This window comes from Mesoplodon densirostris, chromosome 4 (genome assembly GCF_025265405.1).
Source record: "Mesoplodon densirostris isolate mMesDen1 chromosome 4, mMesDen1 primary haplotype, whole genome shotgun sequence".
Lineage (NCBI taxonomy): Eukaryota > Metazoa > Chordata > Mammalia > Artiodactyla > Ziphiidae > Mesoplodon > Mesoplodon densirostris.
This window is the reverse complement of record NC_082664.1, coordinates 52299111-52318265: the sequence shown is the minus strand read 5'-3', so window position 1 is coordinate 52318265 and position 19155 is coordinate 52299111. Positions and strand designations below refer to the sequence as shown.

The following is a 19155-nucleotide window of genomic DNA, read 5'->3' as shown; positions in this document are numbered from 1 at the left end:
TATAGCTATAAAAATAGATGAATTTCTTTGTTGGGGGCAGGGCACTGAGAAGGTTTTGGCTGATGGTGAGGTCGTCTGATGAGGAGGAGGAGAAGAAAGGATATGAACTTAAGGAGGGCGATGAAGACGTGACATAGCCGCTGAGGTGACTGGGGGCGGGATACTGCCGAGGGATGTGTAACATCGTAGTGCCGAGCACTCAGGAGGGCTCTGCAGAGATGGAACAAAATCGATATGCAGGGGCTTCCCTGGTGGCTCAGTGGTTGAGAGTCCGCCTGCCGATGCAGGGGACATGGGCTCGTGCCCCGGTCCAGAAGATCCCACGTGCCACGGAGCGGCTGGGCCCGTGAGCCATGGCCGCTGAGCCTGCGCGTCCGGAGCCTGTGCTCCGCAACGGGAGAGGCCACAACAGTGAGAGGCCCGCGTACCGCAAAAAAAAAAAAAAAAAAAATCGATATTCAGCGGGCCACGTCTGCAGAAATGTGGTTTTCTCCAGCCGCACTAAGAAGCCCGGTTGCAAGCGCAGAAAGGAGATGGTTGAGTTTATCCATGGTTGGAGTTTAGCCAGGATGGCATAACAGAGGGACAGTGAAGAAGGAGATGAAAATTGCTGGCAGGAAAATGAAGTGCATGTGGACAGGAACGTGCACATGGATGCACTATGAAGTGCATGTGGACAGGCCGGATAGGAAAGAAAGTCACAACCGGAGGGGTCTTATTATTTGGAGAACCGGGAAGAGTCAAAGGAGTAAAGGGGTGTAAGAGTTAAAAAGATACAGGCTTATGGTCCAAGAGGAGGATATGGAAGTTTAAGATTTCAGAGGTGGAACTGTCCTGAGTAAGGTCATAAGAGTAAAAAGGGTTTTCCACACAGATGCTAAAATCAGTCAAGAGACAAGACTATGATGAGTCCAGGGCCAGAATCCTCAGCGATGGCAGAAGGTTAATAGATGGCAACACCTGACGGCAAAATGATCGCAGCCTGGAAGCAGCAGTGAGGGGCGAGAATACATACTAATATTGGCTCCTGACTGTGAAAACGGAGCTGAGGGGAAATTTGTCCTCTTTTCTCCAGAAGGCTGCATACAAAGCAATTTTCTTAGATTTCACTTAAAGCAAAGACAGAAAGTCACAGGAAGCCGGGGTGTTTGTAGACACAGCTGGTGTTCCAAAAAGCAGAAAGGAGAGGTTTGGAAGGGGAGATAAGCAGTGATAGGGAAGATGAACCATTATAGAAATGAGAGAAAGAGCAAAGACAGACTGCATGTGCCTGCTTTTGAGGCTGGGACTCAGGGTGACTGTCAGACCAGTGCAGTCATTTCTGGAGCGGGTACGGGGAGGGCCGGGTCACATGGTATAAAATGGACGCCAGGTGCTGCATCTTGGGTTGATGGAAGAAGAAGACAGCCTGCAGAGAGGAGTAAATTGTTATTGGGTTGGAAGGGTGTAAAAAGGGGTCTGCTTCAGACTAACCTGCTTCAAAATTAAGTCTGAATCTTTTTTACTTAAAAGAACATTATGCATGGTAAGTTGTACCTGGATTTTGGTCAGATATGGTCCCCATGCTATAAAAATATACAATTACTGTGGTGCTCTGGAAAGAATATATATCCTGTCATGTTCCAAACAATACCAGGGGAGTACATAATCGTGTAAAATTTTTATAGTTTTATTTTTCATATTACTTACCTATAAATATTTTATAAGTTCAGGTTCAAAAACTAATAATTCTGTTATGTTTTGTTTACAGGTCATGCCTTGACTGCATTGGTAAAAATGCTATAATTTTAGAAAGTCAGATATCTTTATTACCTCCTAAACTTCTCCAACAAGTACTCAAAAAAATAACATTTTGGACTGCAGTTAATCACCGAGAAGAACAAAGAGCCCAAAAAGAAGAAACAGAAAATAAGTATCAGTGGATCAGTAGCAATTAAGTTGTTATATACTCTATGTATTTAATATGTTTAAACATTTTAATCAGACTGTATATTTACCCCCCAGATTGGAGGCTTTATTTAGAAGATAAAATTTGAAACAAAAATTCTATGTTAAACTGATTGTATGGCATGAGATATATAGGAAGAAGATGTTAATGGCAGATTAATTTGTATTTATATTTGTAAATTAACGTAAATTAATTTCCTTATAAGCTGCAGAAAAAAAAGCTAATTTCTGAAAGTAAGTATAATTGTAAGAGACTTTAACTCACTGTGTCTTCTTTACTGGAAAGATTATACAAATTTGAGGAGAATAAGAAATTACCCCAAGGACTTTAGAGATTCCCCAACCTAAAGATAGATAGATAGATAAAAACACCTGATATCAACGTTCAGAAAGAATAGATTTTTCTCAAGTCACTTTAAAATTACATAAAGCTTCCCATTAAATGACTCAGTTATTTAAAGAACTTCTCCTGAACTAACTAATACAGCTGGCCAAAATGATAAAATAGGCAAGCACTGCTATGGGATTAAATATTGAACTCCTACCCTTTTAGCACTTATCTAATAAAGTATTCTTCCTCACCTTTGAGTAGGGGAATAAATGTCTTCAATTGTTTTTCTGTTACCTCTGAGTTGTTAGTTTGTCCCATTTTATATGTATATAAAGACCATGTTTGAAAGTGTCTAAAGTGGAGATTTATTTGTGATACAAGCTTTGAAATATTGAGAGGCAGTATAGTTATTAACTTTAGAGACACCTGAAGATACATTTTTCCTTGGGGGAATACTTCTAAAGTAACTTTCAGTGAATTATGAAATGGGATGATAACCTAGTAATTTGCCTTTCTAGAAACCCCTCATTTTGGCCCACACCATTCTACAGAGTTGGTGCTCAAGACCCAGGATGTTCAAAATATGTTATCTTCCCATTTCTTTTCAATATTAACTGCCTATAAAGAAATGGAACATGAATATTTATCTTTATAGTCTTTAAATAGTACTTTTGCCATGGTTAAGAAGTTGTTCACATATCACAGTTGTACCCATCCATTGAATTACTAATAACAAGGAATTACTAACAATTTGGTATATAAAATTACTGTCTACCATACCACCATGCACGTTGACTCTGAAATTTAAAATGTTGGAGTAAATATATTTCTGTATTGAAGTGCATGTATAATTTATAATGAAAATTACAGTAGTTTATAGATCTCACTACATTGTAGAGATATATTTTATATATATGTACTGTCTTTTAGACGTGTAAAGCTTCTATTTATGTATTGAAATATTTTGTGTTTACATTTTATTTATTATACAAACTATATAGAATTACTATTTTCCTAGTTTTGTTAGTGTGAACCAGTCATTAGAATTGATTGTGCAAACAATATTTCAGTGTAAGTTTTCATTTTTTCTTACTATTTTCAGGCTGAATAACAGATTTAGAAAGTGAATCTCATAGGTAATATGGGCCTTAGAAGTAATATTTTATTACTATGAACTTCAGTATTTGGCATTCTATAAGGAAAAAATATCAAAACATATTAGACAGTGATAGATGACACTGAGTGGGATGAACACTTTTTAAAATGGCTTCTGGTTTGTGTGAATGCCTTCTCTAGCCTTTTAGAGAAGCACTTCTGTTTTTAAATGGTTTACCTAAACACTAAAAGTTAGATTAACCCCCTCAAAACACACACTCTTCGTTTAGGCTTCAAGAGAATGAAAATCTATATATTATTTATGGCACACAAAACTGGTACTCTTCTTATTTGACTTAATATATTGTACTGCTTCAAAAAGTTATATGTCCTGAGGTAGCCCCACAGTAGGAGTGGCAGGGAATTCTAATCTGATCTTCAATTTCCAAAACTTGGCTTATAGCAGGGCTTCCCTGCTATTAGGAGATGTAGAAATTCTGCGAGCTGGCAAAGCCAGTTTTGAAGATCCCTAGTCAAGCAGTATTCATTCCTCACTTCTTAGCACTTATGGTTTACTATCAACTTCTGTGTTGTTGACCTGTGCAGTGTATAGGAACCCAAGGCAACATCAGCCTCATAACTTTATCTCTTAACTCTCCCTTACGGGTTCTCTGTTTGAAAGATGACTCTAGAGGGTTGACTTTTTTTTTTTTTTTTTTCCAGGTGGTTCACAAAATAGGTTTCCAGTCTGATTCTCAAGGAAAAAGAATTTCTGGCCATCTTTATTATGTGTATCAGGATATTCTTCCAGTTGTCAGGAAGGATTCTTTTGAGGTATTACCATTTTTAGAATGATATAGTAAATGGCATATCAAAGTTAGTGTACATTTTTTATAGATCGTATCTTTGCATAAGCACATTTTTAAAAATTATTAGCCTTTTGATAGAAGCTTAAAAATATTCTTTAGAACTTCATACTGTCAGCCCAGGAACAAAGTGATGTTTTCACCAATACATTATTTATATGTATGTATGTGTGAGAGAGAAATAAAATAAACTCACTAAGATAGAATAATTTTCAGGGTAGTACATAGTGTCTGAAAAATTAAAATTTTGATTTCAGAACACTTCACAGGAAAAGAAACAGTTTTAAGAAACAAATAGTACCCCATTCCCACTTTTTTTTGGTGCCTGTTTTTTCATTGTATTAATGTGATTCTATTGGAATTTCCAATTTGATGAAGTTATCAAACAGTCCAGCATGTGGGTGCAGCAAGAACATTTTTTAAATCACCCAAATAATGGACTGAATGTTTGTATCCCCACAAAATTCATATGTTGAAACCCTAATCCCCAATGTGATGGTTTTTGGAGGTGGTGTCTTTGGGAGGTAGTTAGGTTTAGATGAGGTCATGAGGGTGGGGACCCCATGATGGGATTAGTGTACTTATAAGAAGAAGAAGAGACCAGAGCTCTCCTTCTCTGTGCCTATCACATGAAGATGCAATGAGAAGGCAGCCATCTGCAAGGCAGGAAGAGGGCCCTCATTAAGAACCAAGTCTGTCAGCACCTTGATCTTGGACTTCTCAGCCTCTAGAACTGTGAGAAATAAATGTCTGTTGTTTAAGCCATCCAGTCTATGGTATTTTGTTATAGCTGCCTGAGCTAAGACACCTCTGAGGTCCACAGTTTACATTAGAGTTCAGTCTTGGTGGTGTACATTTTATGGGTTTAGACAAATGTGTAGTAACATGTATCTACCTTTATAGCAGCAGTCCCCAACCTTTTTGGCACCAGGGACCAGCTGGTTTCGTGGAAGACAATTTTTCCACAGATGGGGGGTGGGGGAGGATGGTTCAGGCGGTAATGTGAGCGATGGGGAGCGATGGGGGGCAGCAGGTGAAGCTTCGCTCGCTCACCAGCCACTCACCTCCTGCTGTGAGGACTGGTACTGGTCTGTGGCCCGGGGGTTGGGCACCCCTGCTTTATGGTATCATACAGACTAGTTGCACTGCCTAAAAATCCTACGTGCTCTGCCCATTCATTCCTCCCTCCCCACTAAACCTGGCAACCACGGATATTTTATTGTCTTCATAGTTTTGTCTTTTCCATAATGTTATACAGTTAGAATTAAACAGTATGTATCCTTTTCAGATTGGCTTATTTCATTAGTAATATGCATTTAAGTTTCCTCCATGTCTTTTCATGGCTTGAAAAGATGGCTCATTTCTTTTCAGCACTGAATAATATTCCATTGTCTCAATGTACCACAGTAATTTTTTTACAATTTTCGATGTAGACAATTGTGTGTCTATGATTTATCATGAACAAAAGTGGTTTTATTTCTTCCTTCCCAACCTTTTGTTTCCTCTTCTTGTCTTACTGCATTAGCTAGGTCATCCAGTAGGATGTTGAAAAGTTGTGGTGAGAGGGGATCCTTCCCTTGTTCCTGATCTTAGTAAGAAAGCCTCTAGTTCTCATCATTAAGGATAATATATATTTTTTAATTTATTTATTTTATTTATTTATTTTTGGCTGTGTTGTGTCTTCATTGCTGCACGCGGGCTTTCTCTAGTTGCGGCGAGTGGGCGCTACTCTTAGTTGCGGTGCGTGGGCTTCTCATTGTGGTGGCTTCTCTTGTTGCAGAGTGCAGGCTTCAGTAATTGTGGCACGTGGGCTCAGTAGTTGTGGCTCACAGACTCTAGAGCGCAGGCTCAGTAGTTGTGGCGCATGGGCTTAGTTGCTCTGCGGCATGTGGGATCTTCCCGGACCAGGGCTTGAACCTGTGTCCCCTGCATTGGCAGGCAGATTCTTAACCACTGCACCACCAGGGAAGCCCAAGGATAATAATAATTGTAGGTTTCTTTGTAGATGTTCCTTATCAGGTTAAGGAAGTTCCTCTCTATTCCTAGTTTGCTGAGAGCTTTTTTTTGTTGTCATCATGAATACGTGTTGGATATTGTTTAATGCTTTTTCTTCATCTATTGTAATCATGTGATTTTTCTTCTTTAGCTTGTTGATACGGTGGATTACATTGGTTGACGTTTTTAAAATTAATTAATTAATTTATTTTTGGCTGCGTTGGGTCTTCGCTGCTGCGTGCGGGCTTTTCTCTAGTTGCAGTGAGCGGGGGCCACTCCTTGCTGTGGTGCACGGGCTTCTCATTGCGGTGGCTTCTCTTGTTGTGGAGCACAGGTTCTAGGCATGCGAGCTTCAGTAGTTGGGGCACGTGGGCTCAGTAGTTGTGGCTTGCGGGCTTAGCTGCTCTGTGACATGTGGGATCTTCCTGGACCAGGGCTCCAACCCGTGTCCCCTGCATTGGCAGGCAGATTCCCAACCACTGCACCACAAGGGAAGTCCCACACTGGTTGATTTTTGCATGTTGAATCAGTCTTGTATACCTGGGATAAGTCCCACTTGGTTGTGGTATATAATTCTTTTTTAATATTTTGGATTTGATTTACTAATATTTTGTTGAGGGTTTTGGCATATATATTCATGAGAGATATTGGTCTGTTGTTTTCTTGTGATGTCTTTGTCTGGTTTTGGTATTAGGGTAATACTGGTTTCAGAATGGGTTAGGAAGTATTCTCTCTGCTTCTGTCTTCTCAAAGAGATTGTAGATAATTTCTTCCTTAAATGTTTGTTAGAATTTATCCATGGACCCATCTGGGCCTGTTGCTTTCTGTTTTGGAAGGCTATTATTGATTAAATTTCTTTAATAGATATAGGCCTGTTCAGATTATCTGTTCTTCTTATATGAGTTTTGGCAGATTGTGTCTTTCAAGGAATCGGACCATTTCATCTAGTTTATCAAATATATAGGCAGAGTTCTTCATAATATTTCTTTATTATCTTTTTAATGTCCATGGGATCTATAGTGATGTCCTGTTTCATTTCTGATATTAGTAATTTGTGTCTCTTTTTCTTAGTTAGCCTGGCTAGAAGTTTATTGATTTCATTATCTATTCAAAGGACCAGCTTTTGGTTTTATTGCTTTTCTCTATTGATTTCCTGTTTTCAGTTTCATTGGTTTCTTTCTTTTCATCATTTCATTATTTTTCTTCCTCTTATTTTGGATTTAATTCGTTCCTCTTTTTCTAGCTTCCTAAGATGTAAACTTAGGTGATTGATTTTAGATCTTTCTTCTTCTCTAATATATGCACTCACTGCTATAAATTTCTCAGTACTGTTTTTACCCACCCCGCAAATTTTGATAAGTTGTAAACACAGGGGCAGTGGCTAGGGAAGAAATTACATACTCCGAAAATTGTAGTGAGAAAAGCCTTTTGATGTTGTTGTTTGAAGTATTCCTTCTACATAATGGTCGCAGCGTGAAGATGGGGAAGGGAGAGGATAATAAAGCACACTCCACTCACCAAATACATCCAAGTATAGAGGCACCATTAGATTAGGGATTTAAGATGCAGTCTAGTCTAACCCCGTTTTACAGGTGAGAAATCAAATTTAGATTACAATGATTCTTAATTTTCTCTTGACCTAATTGAAAAGTATCATATTAAATGTAAGTGAAAACAGTATCTGTTTGAACAGGATTCATTTCCCTTCCTGAAGGCTTGGGTGGTGAAGGTTTCTTAAAAGTATCATATTAAATGTAAGCGAAAACCTGTGTGAACAGGATTCATTTCCCTCCTTGAAGGCTTGGGTGGTGAAGGTTTCTGAAAAGTATCATATCAATTGTATCATATTAATTGTAAGCGAAAACAGTATCTGTGTGAACAGGATTCATTTTCCTCCCTGAAGGCTTGGGTAGTGAAGGTTTCTGAGACACTTTTTGAGCACAGTTTTCCAAACTGGGTGGAGGATGCAGCAGTAAATTAAGATTTCAGTTGAACCAAAAGACCTTAAAGAGAGATGTCGTGAACCGCTCTGCAAAACAGTCGGGGTGGCACGCAATCCCAGAGATGCCACGCGCACCAAGCGGCACCTCCGCCGGGAAGCCACCCAGCAATAGGGGTGGGACCACCTGGGAGAGGAGAGGAGCCACCCCCACCCCTTGTCCTCGGGAAGACAGGGCACTGACTCTGGAGACCCTGAGACCAGAAACTTGCTAGTTAAGCAATTTGCTACCCCTTTCCCGTCTGTGAACCCTTTGAGAACATCCCTCAATCAAACAAGGCCTTCTGGGAAGAAACATTTTTTGCGAGAATCTGGCTAATTCAGCATATCCTTGTAGTGAAGGGACGCGCGGAGTGTGCGTAGAAGTTCCTCCAGCTTCTGCGCCCAGACTTCGGCGGGAGAAGAAGAGGGCGGGGCGCCCCGGAGCCAGGCCGTCCGGGAGAAGGCGGCGGGATGACCCAGCGCTGAGGGAGCTGAACGTCGGCCGCTCTTCCGGAGCTGGGCGGGCGGCGTCAGCGGAACGGGCGGTTCCTGCCGCGACGTAAACAAAGGCCGTCTGCGGCGAGAAGCGAGCTGGAGGTGGGGCGGAGGGGCTGGAAGCAGGTACCGGCCCGAGGCGGACCCCTGCCCGCCCTGCTCCCGGCTCTGCGCCCTTGCCGCCCCCCGCCCGCGACCCCCGCCAGCCGGCGAGAGGCCGTCCTCGGAGAGGCCGGGAGGACGCGAGCGCGGGCGGCGGGGAGCGGCCCTAACGCCGTGCCTTTCGCCGCCGCCTCGCCTCGCGCCACCGTGCGTCTCCTTCCTTTTCCTTTGTCTTTTCCTCCGTCGCAGGTGTGGGGATTGTCGGTGAGCCGAAGTGCAGCCTCAAGATGGCCGATGGCTACGAGGACCTGCGGGAGGACGAGCTCCCGGGGCCGGCCTATGAGGGCTACGAGTCCGCGGAACTCGCCTGCCCCGCTGAGCGCAGCGGCCACGTAGCCGTCAGCGACGGGCGCCACATGTTCGTCTGGGGCGGCTACAAGGTCAGTGGGTGGCCGGGCCGCGGTGGGCGTCGCTCGGCTGTTACTGGGTCGGGGGCGGCGGGCCGGCGGGAGGACCAGAGCGGCCGCCCCGTTCGCCTCCCGCGCCCCAACGTCGCGACTCCGCCCGTTGGTTCCTTGTCCTCCGCGAGTGTGGGAATCTTCCCACGGGTCTCCCTACCGTCCCAAGCCTCCTGGTCTGTTGTCACGCCCGCCTTCTGCTTACAAAGCCCGCTCCCCGCCCCGCGCTGCTCGCGGCCGCCCTGCGCGCTGTTTGACATCCGAGCTTTATCTGGGGAGGGCATGGCGGGCGGTGCAGGACCGCGAAACGTTTTATTTAAAAGGGTTGGGGGTGTATAAGAGGTAACGGTGTGTAAGATCACTCCTATCCTTTATCAGGTCTACCTAGGAGCACATTACCCTGTGGAGCCGGGCTCAGGTGGCCCACTGATACCGTGGCCCACTTATGGGGAGACGGCAGTGTAGGAAAATGCCTCGGAATTCCCAAAGGCCGCAGGAATCGTCTTATTGAACCTTCCCGCCTGTTCAGGCGTCCCAGCTACATCCCAGCGTTATTGGAACGCTTCAGGGCTATTTTCCTTTTGGTTTCAGCTGAGAAAGGATGTTTTTCACAAGAAATCCCTATTAAGAAAATTAATGGGAAAGCTCTAGAAATAACCGAAAAAATCAACAGGAACAACTTTAACTACAGAGTGCGGCTCTTTGACCTCTACTCGTGAACAATATGATTAGTTACCAGTTTAGAGCATTTACTTGCATTTCTTCTCTTTTCCTCTGTCTGGAAATCCTACCCAAGTGTCTCCTATTTAAACCTTCTCACTAGTTCTGCCCTTTGCTTTTAGAGGTTCCCAGTAGCACTCCACATTCTAGAATCGTCTTATTTTCATTTGCTGGGGTGGTTCTGATCTATTCCTACCGAAAATATTCTTTTTAGTCTCTTGGTTTTAAAAATGATCTCCCCCCATCCCCATGTGCTTGAAATCTAGTCCGCTACACCTGTACCTCCCGTGACTTGGAAGCACTTCTTGATTCTGTTAGTAGATTTTAGCTTATGGTACAGCTGATCATAGTTGACCGTCTTTGAGATGACTCTCAAAAGATAGATGGGATAACGCTTTCCTGATTACTTCATTTGGTTCCTTTTTGCCAATCCTAATTAATCTGGAATGTTTTCCCCAGCCTCTAATGAATGTGTTCAGAGGAGAGTATTTCGTAGGAGGAAGGTGGCCAGTATGTGGTGACCTTAATTAAAACGTAAATAATTCCCTTGGAGAAAAGTAAACCTGTTAGTCTTCAGCCTAAACTACTTTATTTGTAATTCTATTTGTAAAACTCAGCAGTGTTGAGGGAATGGGACTTTTCACAAAGAAGGAATGTGGGCAGAAGGAGGGTTGTCAGGGTGCAAAATTTCTGAAGCTGAGTTGTGGAGGGCCTGGATGCCTTAGGGCTGAGGCCAGGTGGAGAAGCTTGATCAATGAAGTAAGTTGGTGGTTCCAAAACAGGCCATCCTCCCCATTTTGGCTAGAACCCTAAGAGTACCACAAACAGGAAGCCCTTGGAGATTGTTTTGATGGCAATAAACCTTAGCTTCCTACACAGAAGTCAGTTTTCCTCCTCCCACCAGCCTGATGTATTCCAGGTCAGCCTGCTATCTTGCCTCCAGCCTTTCCTTTCCTAAGTGGTGGAGTGGAAAGAGAAATGTTTACATGGCCAGCTGTTCTATTCTCTAATACTCAAGCTTGTAAGACTCTTTGACACCCATTTCAGTGAACTGCAACAGTTTACTGTATATCGACATTGTTCAGAAAGTGGCTCAGGCAGTGGCTGAAGTTGCAAATGCAGGGAATGGAGGCAGGAATCCTGGTTCCGTTCCACTGTCCCTTGCTAAGCAGCCTTGGGCAAATCACCTTCCTCTTCGAAAAACCTGTGCCAGCTCTTTCTTATGGTGGTTGTGAGGATTAAATAAAGCACTCCGTGGGGCTTCCCTGGTGGCGCAGTGGTTGAGAGTCCGCCTGCCAATGCAGGGGACACGGGTTTGTGCCCCGGTCCGGGAAGATCCTCCATGCCGCAGAGCAGTTGGGCCTATGAGTTATGGCTGCTGAGCCTGCGCGTCCAGAGCCTGTGCTCCGCAACGGGAGAGGCCACAACAGTGAGAGGCCCACATACCGCAAAAAAAAAAAAAGTAAAAAAGTAAAAAAAAAAATAAAGCACTCCGTGGACAGCACTTAGCTAGTTCTGGCATATGGTAATCTCAGTCTGTTACCTGAAGGGAATTGGATCAGAACAAGGAACAAAATTTTGCATGAGGACTTAATATTTTCAGTTCTGCCCTCTCTGCTTCTTGGTGGAGAATGGATGGGTGAAAGGGGAGAATGGCTAGAAAACTCTACATCACCTGTTAGTGATCAGGTACTTTTTTTCCCCTAATTTATCTATTTATTTATTTATTTTTGGCTGCGTTGGGTCTTCGTTGCTGCGCGTGAGCTTTCTCTAGTTGCGGCGAGCAGGCACTCCTCTTTGTTACGGTGCGCGGGCTTCTCTTGTTGCACAGCACGGGCTTTAGGCACGCAGACTTTAGTTGTGGCTTGCGGGCTCTAGAGCGCAGGCTCAGTAGTTGTGGCGCACGGGCTTAGTTGCTCCGCGGCATGTGGGATCTTCCTGGACCAGGGATCGAACCCGTGTCCCCTGCATTGGCAGGAGGACTCTTAAAACAACTGTGCCATGAGGGAAGCCCCAAGGATCAGGTACATTCAAGGCAGACCTTTCTTTAGCGTGCCGACCATGGCACAGGTAATCTCCCATGAAGTCATGCAAGTGAGATTTGGTGCATGGACTTCTCAGGATAAAGTGGCCTTAGAGATTACCTGGAAATCTCTTAACTTCCTGCACCATTACAACTGCTGTATCAAAAATTTGAATTGAGGGCTGTCTGTATTAAGCATTACCTTGAGTATGTGGCATGGTGCAGGGAGGATTATGCATTTGATAGAACTGTTATAACCTATTTAACTTTTCATAACTCTCAGTATCTCAAATAAGATATACAATATATATACAATATATATATATAAAATATACAATTGTGCCTCTTTAGAATACAAGTTATTTTTTATATGTGCAGTTTTTTTTTGTTTCTTTGTTTTTTCTTAGAGTAATCAAGTCAGAGGATTATATGACTTTTATCTGCCTAGAGAAGAACTCTGGATCTACAACATGGAGACTGGAAGATGGTAACTGGATATTATGAGGGGGACTTAAAAATCCAAATAAGGTTGCAAACAAAAACATACTCTGTGAAACCCACACTAATGAATAAAAATACTTTAATAGATGCTATCTATATATTCTGAAAACAGTGTTCTGCTAGTTTAGCTTAGCTGCTAAGCTTAGATGCTTTTGCATCTCTTTAGTAGTTCAGTAATTACTAGATGCTTTTATGACCTTGAAGAAATTTCTATTCAGAGCTGTGTCAAGTATTATAGTAATATTAAAGAGGTAGAGGCTTCAAATCCTGGAATGGAAATATAATAAAAGTTCCATATTATATATTTTTCAAGATGTTGTCTTTGTTTTGTGCTATCTTGAATGAGAAAAGAATTTCCAGATTGTATCTGCTAGAAATAAAGGTAGTATTCTATTTTAATGAGCTCTAATATTAAAATTTCTATGCAAATCCCTTTGAAATAGTACATTTTGCCTAAAAAACAAAATTAACTTAAAGTTGCATACAAACTGTAGATATTCTGAAAGGACCTTTTGCCAGTTTCGTACCAGTATTACTCGAGTATGTTCTTAGCAGAATTAATGTGATTCTCAAAATACTGGGTTGGCCGTGTTTAGGGATTTATAAAGTAGTTTTTTCCCCATGGTTTGCTTTGTGAAAACTTTGTGCATTACATACTTTAACATATTAGAGATCTCAGAACTAGGAGAATAGTAGTTCCACTTGATTTAAAAGGTCAACTAAAAATAAACCAGGATTATTTTTGCACATAGCCAGTGTTAATCTAGCTGTTTGATGATCTTTTTCTAGAGAATTGGACATTTATAATAGTATTCCTTTAATATGGAAATTCTAATATTTTCTTTTAACAATGCAGCCCCATAAGGAATTTTACAAATTAAGTCTATCAAAACAAAGCTTGGGAATTCCTTGACGGTCCAGTGGTTAGGACTCTGCACTTCCACTGCAGGGGGCATGGGTTTGGTCCCTGGTTGGGGAATTAAAATCCTGTGTGTCGCATGGTGCAGCCAAAAACAAATAAAAAACTTAAAGCTTAGTTAGCATAGATGAAGTGATATTCTGAGCAAAAGACCTTGAGTGTCGTATTAATATTCTGAATCTTAGAATTATTAGCTTTTAGGTTCAGAATGAGTTAAAACATGTAAAGAGCACTCAGAGGAGGGACTGGCCTATAGCAGGCACTACCTGAGTGTTGGGAGTATTACATAAGGTCCGAAAAAGGTTCGTTTGAATGGCTAAAAGGTGACTGAATTAAAAACACCTATTAATCTGTCAGGACTGACATACTGAAGTTTTTTTTCTTTTGGGTTCTTGGCCCACTCAAAAACAAAAAACCATCATTTATGACCAAGTAAGTAGAAAAGCAAACAATTTAGTTTGAGAAATGTAAGATGGTTTGCTCCTAGAATAATAAAATGACACGTAGGCTTTTAGAACCTCCCATGCTGCCATGTGTAAGTACCTGCTGGCACAGCCTGTGGAGTGGGTGAAAGGGATGAGTTCTTTCTTTTAACTAACTTGAGAGCTAGAAGAGACCCTCGATATAGCTACTTAGCCCGCTTATTTTATTTTTTCTTTTATTGTGGGAATAGAATTAGAAGAATGAATAGATTTTTGCATTTTTTCCTTTTTGGGAAATCTATTTACATTCAGTTTTTTCCCCTTTAGGAAAAAAATTAACACTGAGGGTGATGTTCCTCCTTCTATGTCAGGAAGCTGTGCTGTGTGTGTAGACAGGGTGCTGTACTTGTTTGGAGGACACCATTCAAGAGGCAATACGAATAAGGTTAGTGTTTCTAAGGATTATGGTTTAAGGCAACTTTGTTCTTTTTCAGACAACTTCAGATTTCTAAGGTTAGCCCATACTTGTTCTTGTTCCAGTTAAAAAATACATGTACTTGATTATGGTATGAATGTGCATTTTAGTATTTTTGTCTACCAGCCAGTATTTACCTGGGCCTTCTGTAAAACCAGCTTTGGTTGGTAAGGTGTGTGCAGTAACTTCCTAGGTTGTTTTTCTTTGTGTTCTTTGCAGCTACTTGTTCTTTCAGAACCCTCAAGTATTAGATGAATATTAGTAAACTAAATGAAAACAAGATGCAGTTAAGGGAGGGCAGGGTAAAATTTAATAGGCCACAATTCAAAAAGCCATAGGAGAAATTAACACAGATTTTATATACTAACATTCCTATAACATGGCACCATAAGATACTGTTGTTCAGACTTAGTCTACATCTTTAACAAATAGGAAAAAGGTATCAGTTTTTCTCTCAGGCCAGTAAGAGACAGATGCACTCAGAAAGGTGCATGTGATATAGATAGACTCTTAAAAATTCATTTATTTGGCAACTTAGTAAGCACCTTAATGCTGAGCACTTGTTTAGACATTGGAGACAGAGATGAATGACACCGTCCCCGCCTCTAGGAGCTCACATTCTAGAAGGGACACATATAAGTAAATGATTTCAGTAGCATATCATAAAGAGAAACACAGAGTCAGCTCGTAGTAATGGTTCAGTAAAAATTGTTGAATCTGGGGCTTCCCTGGTGGCGCAGTGGTTGAGAGTCCGCCTGCTGATGCAAGGGACACGGGTTCGTGCTCTGGTCTGGGAAGATCCCACGTGCCGCGGAGCGGCTGGTCCCGTGAGCCATGGCCGCTGAGCCTGCGTGTCCGGAGCCTGTGCTCCGCAACGGGAGAGGCCGCAACAGTGAGAGGCCCGTGTAGCACAAAAAAAAAGTATTTGCAGTTCATAGACAAAAAAAAAAAAAAAAAAAATGTTGAATCTGAAAAAGAATCCTTACCATTGTGTTTGGTAGGACAGAGGAACAGAAAAATGAAGAGTCTTCACCGAAGAGGTGCTGCTTGAATAGAAGCATACAATTGGAAGGGGTAGCCAAGATATAGGTACCAAGATGCAGAGGTATAAGCAAATATCTTGTTCACGGACATGCCAAGTGATTTACTGTAGATGAGCATATGGCTGAAGTGGTTTCAGATTTCAAACTGCGCTTCTAGGAACTCTAGGGATTTCCTTGAGATGCCTTGGGACACGTGTGAGGGGAGCATATGGTGTTGGGCAGGCCCCAGACTGCCCCTTCCTCCTCCATTTTAACAAGGGTAGCTCCACTTTTATTTAATTTATGCATTCACAGTTCACCTTGGGGTTCACTTTAATTAAGTGAATAGTGTTGCACATTCTGTGGGTTTGGACAAATATAATGAGATATATCCATCATTATAATGTCATATGAAGTATTTCACTGCTCATAAAAATTTCTGTACTCCGTGTATTCATCTTTCCTCTCCCCCCAAACTCCTGGCAACCATTGATCTTTTTATTGTCTCCATAGTTTTGCCTTTTCCAGATGGCATAATTGGAATCTATTTTTCTTTTCTTTTTCCTTGAAAAGAGAGGTTCAAAGCCTTTATGTCTATAAGACCATTCATGGCCCATGCATGAGTGGACCTGACAGGCTCTAGGTGGCAAACTTCCCCACTAAATACTGTAGCTTTTCTTCCAATATTGAGCCCTGTCCCACTGGTCCTGCCTAGCAGCCACGTGGAGGTGCAGGGGGACACGTGTTGGATATTTGCTCATAGGAAGGCCACAAGTTTTGTGCCTCTTGTCACAATGAACCCAGATTCCTGTTGGGTATGTTGTAAACAGAGGAGCCATTTCTTCAGGACCTTATTATTATTTTTTTTAAATAAATTTATTTTATTTTTATTTTTGGCTATGTTGGGTCTTCGTTGCAGCACGCGGGCTCTTTCTAGTTGTGGCGAGCGGGGGCCACCCTTCGTTGCGGTGCATGGGCCTCCCACCACAGCGGCCTCTCCCACTGCGGAGCACAGGCTCCAGGTGTACGGGCCTCAGCAGTTACGGCTTGCAGGCTCTAGAGCACAGGCTCAGTAGTTGTGGCGCACGGGCCCAGCCGCTCCGCGGCATGTGGGATCTTCCTGGACCAGGGCCCGAACCCGCATCCCCTGCATTGGCAGGTGGATTCCCAACCACTGCACCACCAGGGAAGCCCCCTTATTTTTATATTTAGGCTTTTGCTTAAGATTTTGTTTGAAGAAAGGGTTCCGTGCCTAAAAGGTTTTGTGAGGCGCTACTGTAGGCTGTAGTTGAGCTGTGTATTTTTCAGGGCTAAGGGGGAGAAAACTAAGTTTGACACAACATGAGGAAGCTTGGGAAAAAGAGAAGCTGTGGCTTTAGGGGAGTGGTCAGAGAAATGATAGTAGTTACCTGACTAAAGTTGAGGAGAGGAAGCTTTAGGAGCCTAAGTAAAAAAAAAAAAAAAAAGTCAGATTTATTTAAATACCTGGATGTGAAAGATAGACGAATACTTAATCTTTTAAGATTTATCCTTAGCTCCTAGAGTTAAGTAGGCACTTAAGACATGTTTGTTAAATTGAATTTGAAGATGAATTACTAAGTCTGATTTTTTGGTAATACCATCCTGATACCCGTAAATTAGATCAGTACAACTCAAAGTGCCTATCTAAGGCCAAGAATGTAAATCAACACACATTCTATTCCTTCATCAAAAAAATGTGGTATGGGAAAAAAATAAGCTGAACTAAACAGGGAACGCAGTGACTTAGGTAGTTTACATTCTGGCAGAAATTTCTTATCTAGACTCAGACCAGTTAACACTTTGCAGACAAGCAGCCAGTCTGCAGTTACACTTTTAGTAGTACTGAATTAGATGACATTCTTATTAGCATGAATGCAATAAAATTAAATGCCAAGGTTGAATTTCTTTCATGTAACCAAATCTAACTGAAATCATTGCTTCTGACAGTTCTACATGCTGGATTCAAGGTCTACAGACCGAGTATTACACTGGGAAAGAATTGACTGCCAAGGAATTCCTCCATCATCAAAGGACAAACTCGGTGTCTGGGTATATAAAAACAAGTGAGTTAGCAGCACTATAGGTTTGGGTTTTTATGTGGAAAGTGCTTTGCCATCCAAGTGTCATTAACCAATAACCATTGTAACAGTAGAACACGCCTTCGAGCACCCATGAGGATTAAGTGAATTGATGGTAAAGCACCTAAGACATAAATGTTAGCCATATTAGCCATTATTATTTGAATAAGTAGTTTTATATACTCAAGTGTGCCTTCTCAACTCATGGATAAGACAAAATATAAAAAATCTCTTGTATCCTGTGGATGTTTGACTTTTTAATGTCTTGGTTTTTTATCAAACAGGTTAATATTTTTTGGAGGGTATGGATATTTACCTGAAGATAAAGTATTGGGAACTTTTGAATTTGATGAAACATCTTTTTGGGTAAATGAAATTTCGTATTTGCATATGGCCTACTTAGTCTGTTGAAATAATACACTTTGTTTGCTATTAGCTTTGTTCATTTTGCTCTGTTAATAAACTAGACAAAGGCTATATGATTTTACAAACATTATTTGTAAAATAACTCAGATTCTTATTTATTTTCTGTAGAATTCAAGTCATCCAAGAGGATGGAATGATCATGTACATATTTTAGACACTGAAACATTTGTCTGGAGCCAGCCTATAACTACTGTGAGTTACTGAAGAATAATGAATTATTAAATAAAGCAAGGCTGCTTAGACGAGAAGGGGAGTTGGCAGGTGGTGTAAAATTGACAGTTCGTTATTCTCCAAGGAGTTTAAAACTCAAAAAAGTTTAATGAATGTATAGACTAGCCCAGCATCTATTATCTAATAGCTGTTAAAGTGGTATTGTTTGTAATAAATGACCTAGTGCTGGATTGGAATTTAAGTTACTCAAATATTAGATTTCTTTTTCCTCTGACACAGATGTCATATAATATGCTAGCTTTTGTTTTAAAAGATAAAAGTAAAGCAAGCAAGCACTCTATTGTATGAACCAGCCCCTTCAGTAATATATTTCAGAAACTCCCAGTTTGCTAGTCAGCCTTCAGTACTGCTGTCTACTATAAGTTGGCACTTCAGCTTAAAAGCTCAAGTGTCTTGCCCATTCTTATCCCACATCCAGAGTAGACTCTTTCTGGTATTTATAAGATGTTCACTTATTTATTAAGTTGCTTTTATGACTTTACTAGGGTAAAGCACCTTCACCTCGTGCTGCCCATGCCTGTGCAACTGTTGGAAACAAAGGCTTTGTGTTTGGAGGCAGATATCGAGTGAGTATATAAAACAGTTTCAATGATTTGCTTTTGAATTACTCAGAATGATAACTAGTTAATTTTCCTTTTCTAGGATGCTAGAATGAATGATCTTCACTATCTTAATCTGGATACATGGGAGTGGAATGAATTGTAGGTATCATTTTAGATAATTATTTAGAAAAGTTTTTCAAAGAAATTTCAATGGATTTTTCCCTTACTGTATTAGTATATAATGTACTTGCTTACATTTTCTATAACTATGAATTAAGTAAACATAATCACTAAATCCTTAAAGAAGGAATTTTAAAATTTTCATTTCCCATAACTATGCCTGGCACATAGCATGTGCTCAGTGTTTATTGAAAAGAAAAGATCTAAAGTTGACTCTTCCTTCAAAGAAAGTAGTTCATTATAAAGCATGTAGTTAATACCAAGAAGCCTTTTTAAAGTCTCTTTTCAAAATTCCATATAAATTTTTAAAGAAAACTTCTTTAGT

At 41.2% G+C, this 19155-nt stretch overlaps 2 protein-coding genes and 1 pseudogene across 8 annotated transcripts in view; 2 read left to right on the top strand and 1 right to left on the bottom strand.

The window, feature by feature from the left end:
* The window catches only part of KLHDC1 (kelch domain containing 1), a 44857-nt gene extending 41740 nt beyond the window's left edge, over window positions 1-3117 (top strand). For all 3 annotated transcript variants that reach the window (XM_060098122.1, XM_060098124.1, XM_060098123.1), the window contains one exon: window positions 1751-3117. In XM_060098122.1, the coding sequence (XP_059954105.1) occupies window positions 1751-1937 (187 nt within the window). In that variant the 3' untranslated portion in view covers window positions 1938-3117. The remainder of the gene's footprint in view (window positions 1-1750) is intronic.
* A 290-nt stretch (window positions 3118-3407) lies between these two features.
* Window positions 3408-19155, top strand: part of KLHDC2 (kelch domain containing 2) — a 28595-nt gene continuing 12847 nt past the window's right edge. For 2 of the 5 annotated variants that reach the window (XM_060096263.1, XM_060096261.1), the window contains exons 1-8: window positions 8564-9252; window positions 12421-12500; window positions 14183-14300; window positions 17321-17436; window positions 17736-17817; window positions 17986-18069; window positions 18594-18674; window positions 18751-18809. In XM_060096263.1, the coding sequence (XP_059952246.1) occupies window positions 9100-9252; window positions 12421-12500; window positions 14183-14300; window positions 17321-17436; window positions 17736-17817; window positions 17986-18069; window positions 18594-18674; window positions 18751-18809 (773 nt within the window). In that variant the 5' untranslated portion in view covers window positions 8564-9099. Of the gene's footprint in view, window positions 4208-8551; window positions 9253-12420; window positions 12501-14182; window positions 14301-17320; window positions 17437-17735; window positions 17818-17985; window positions 18070-18593; window positions 18675-18750; window positions 18810-19155 lie in introns of those variants that run through there. The other 3 variants (XM_060096259.1, XM_060096260.1, XM_060096262.1) reach the window with 3 other exon arrangements.
* On the bottom strand, window positions 16093-16214 carry LOC132489687 (small nucleolar RNA SNORA11; annotated as a pseudogene).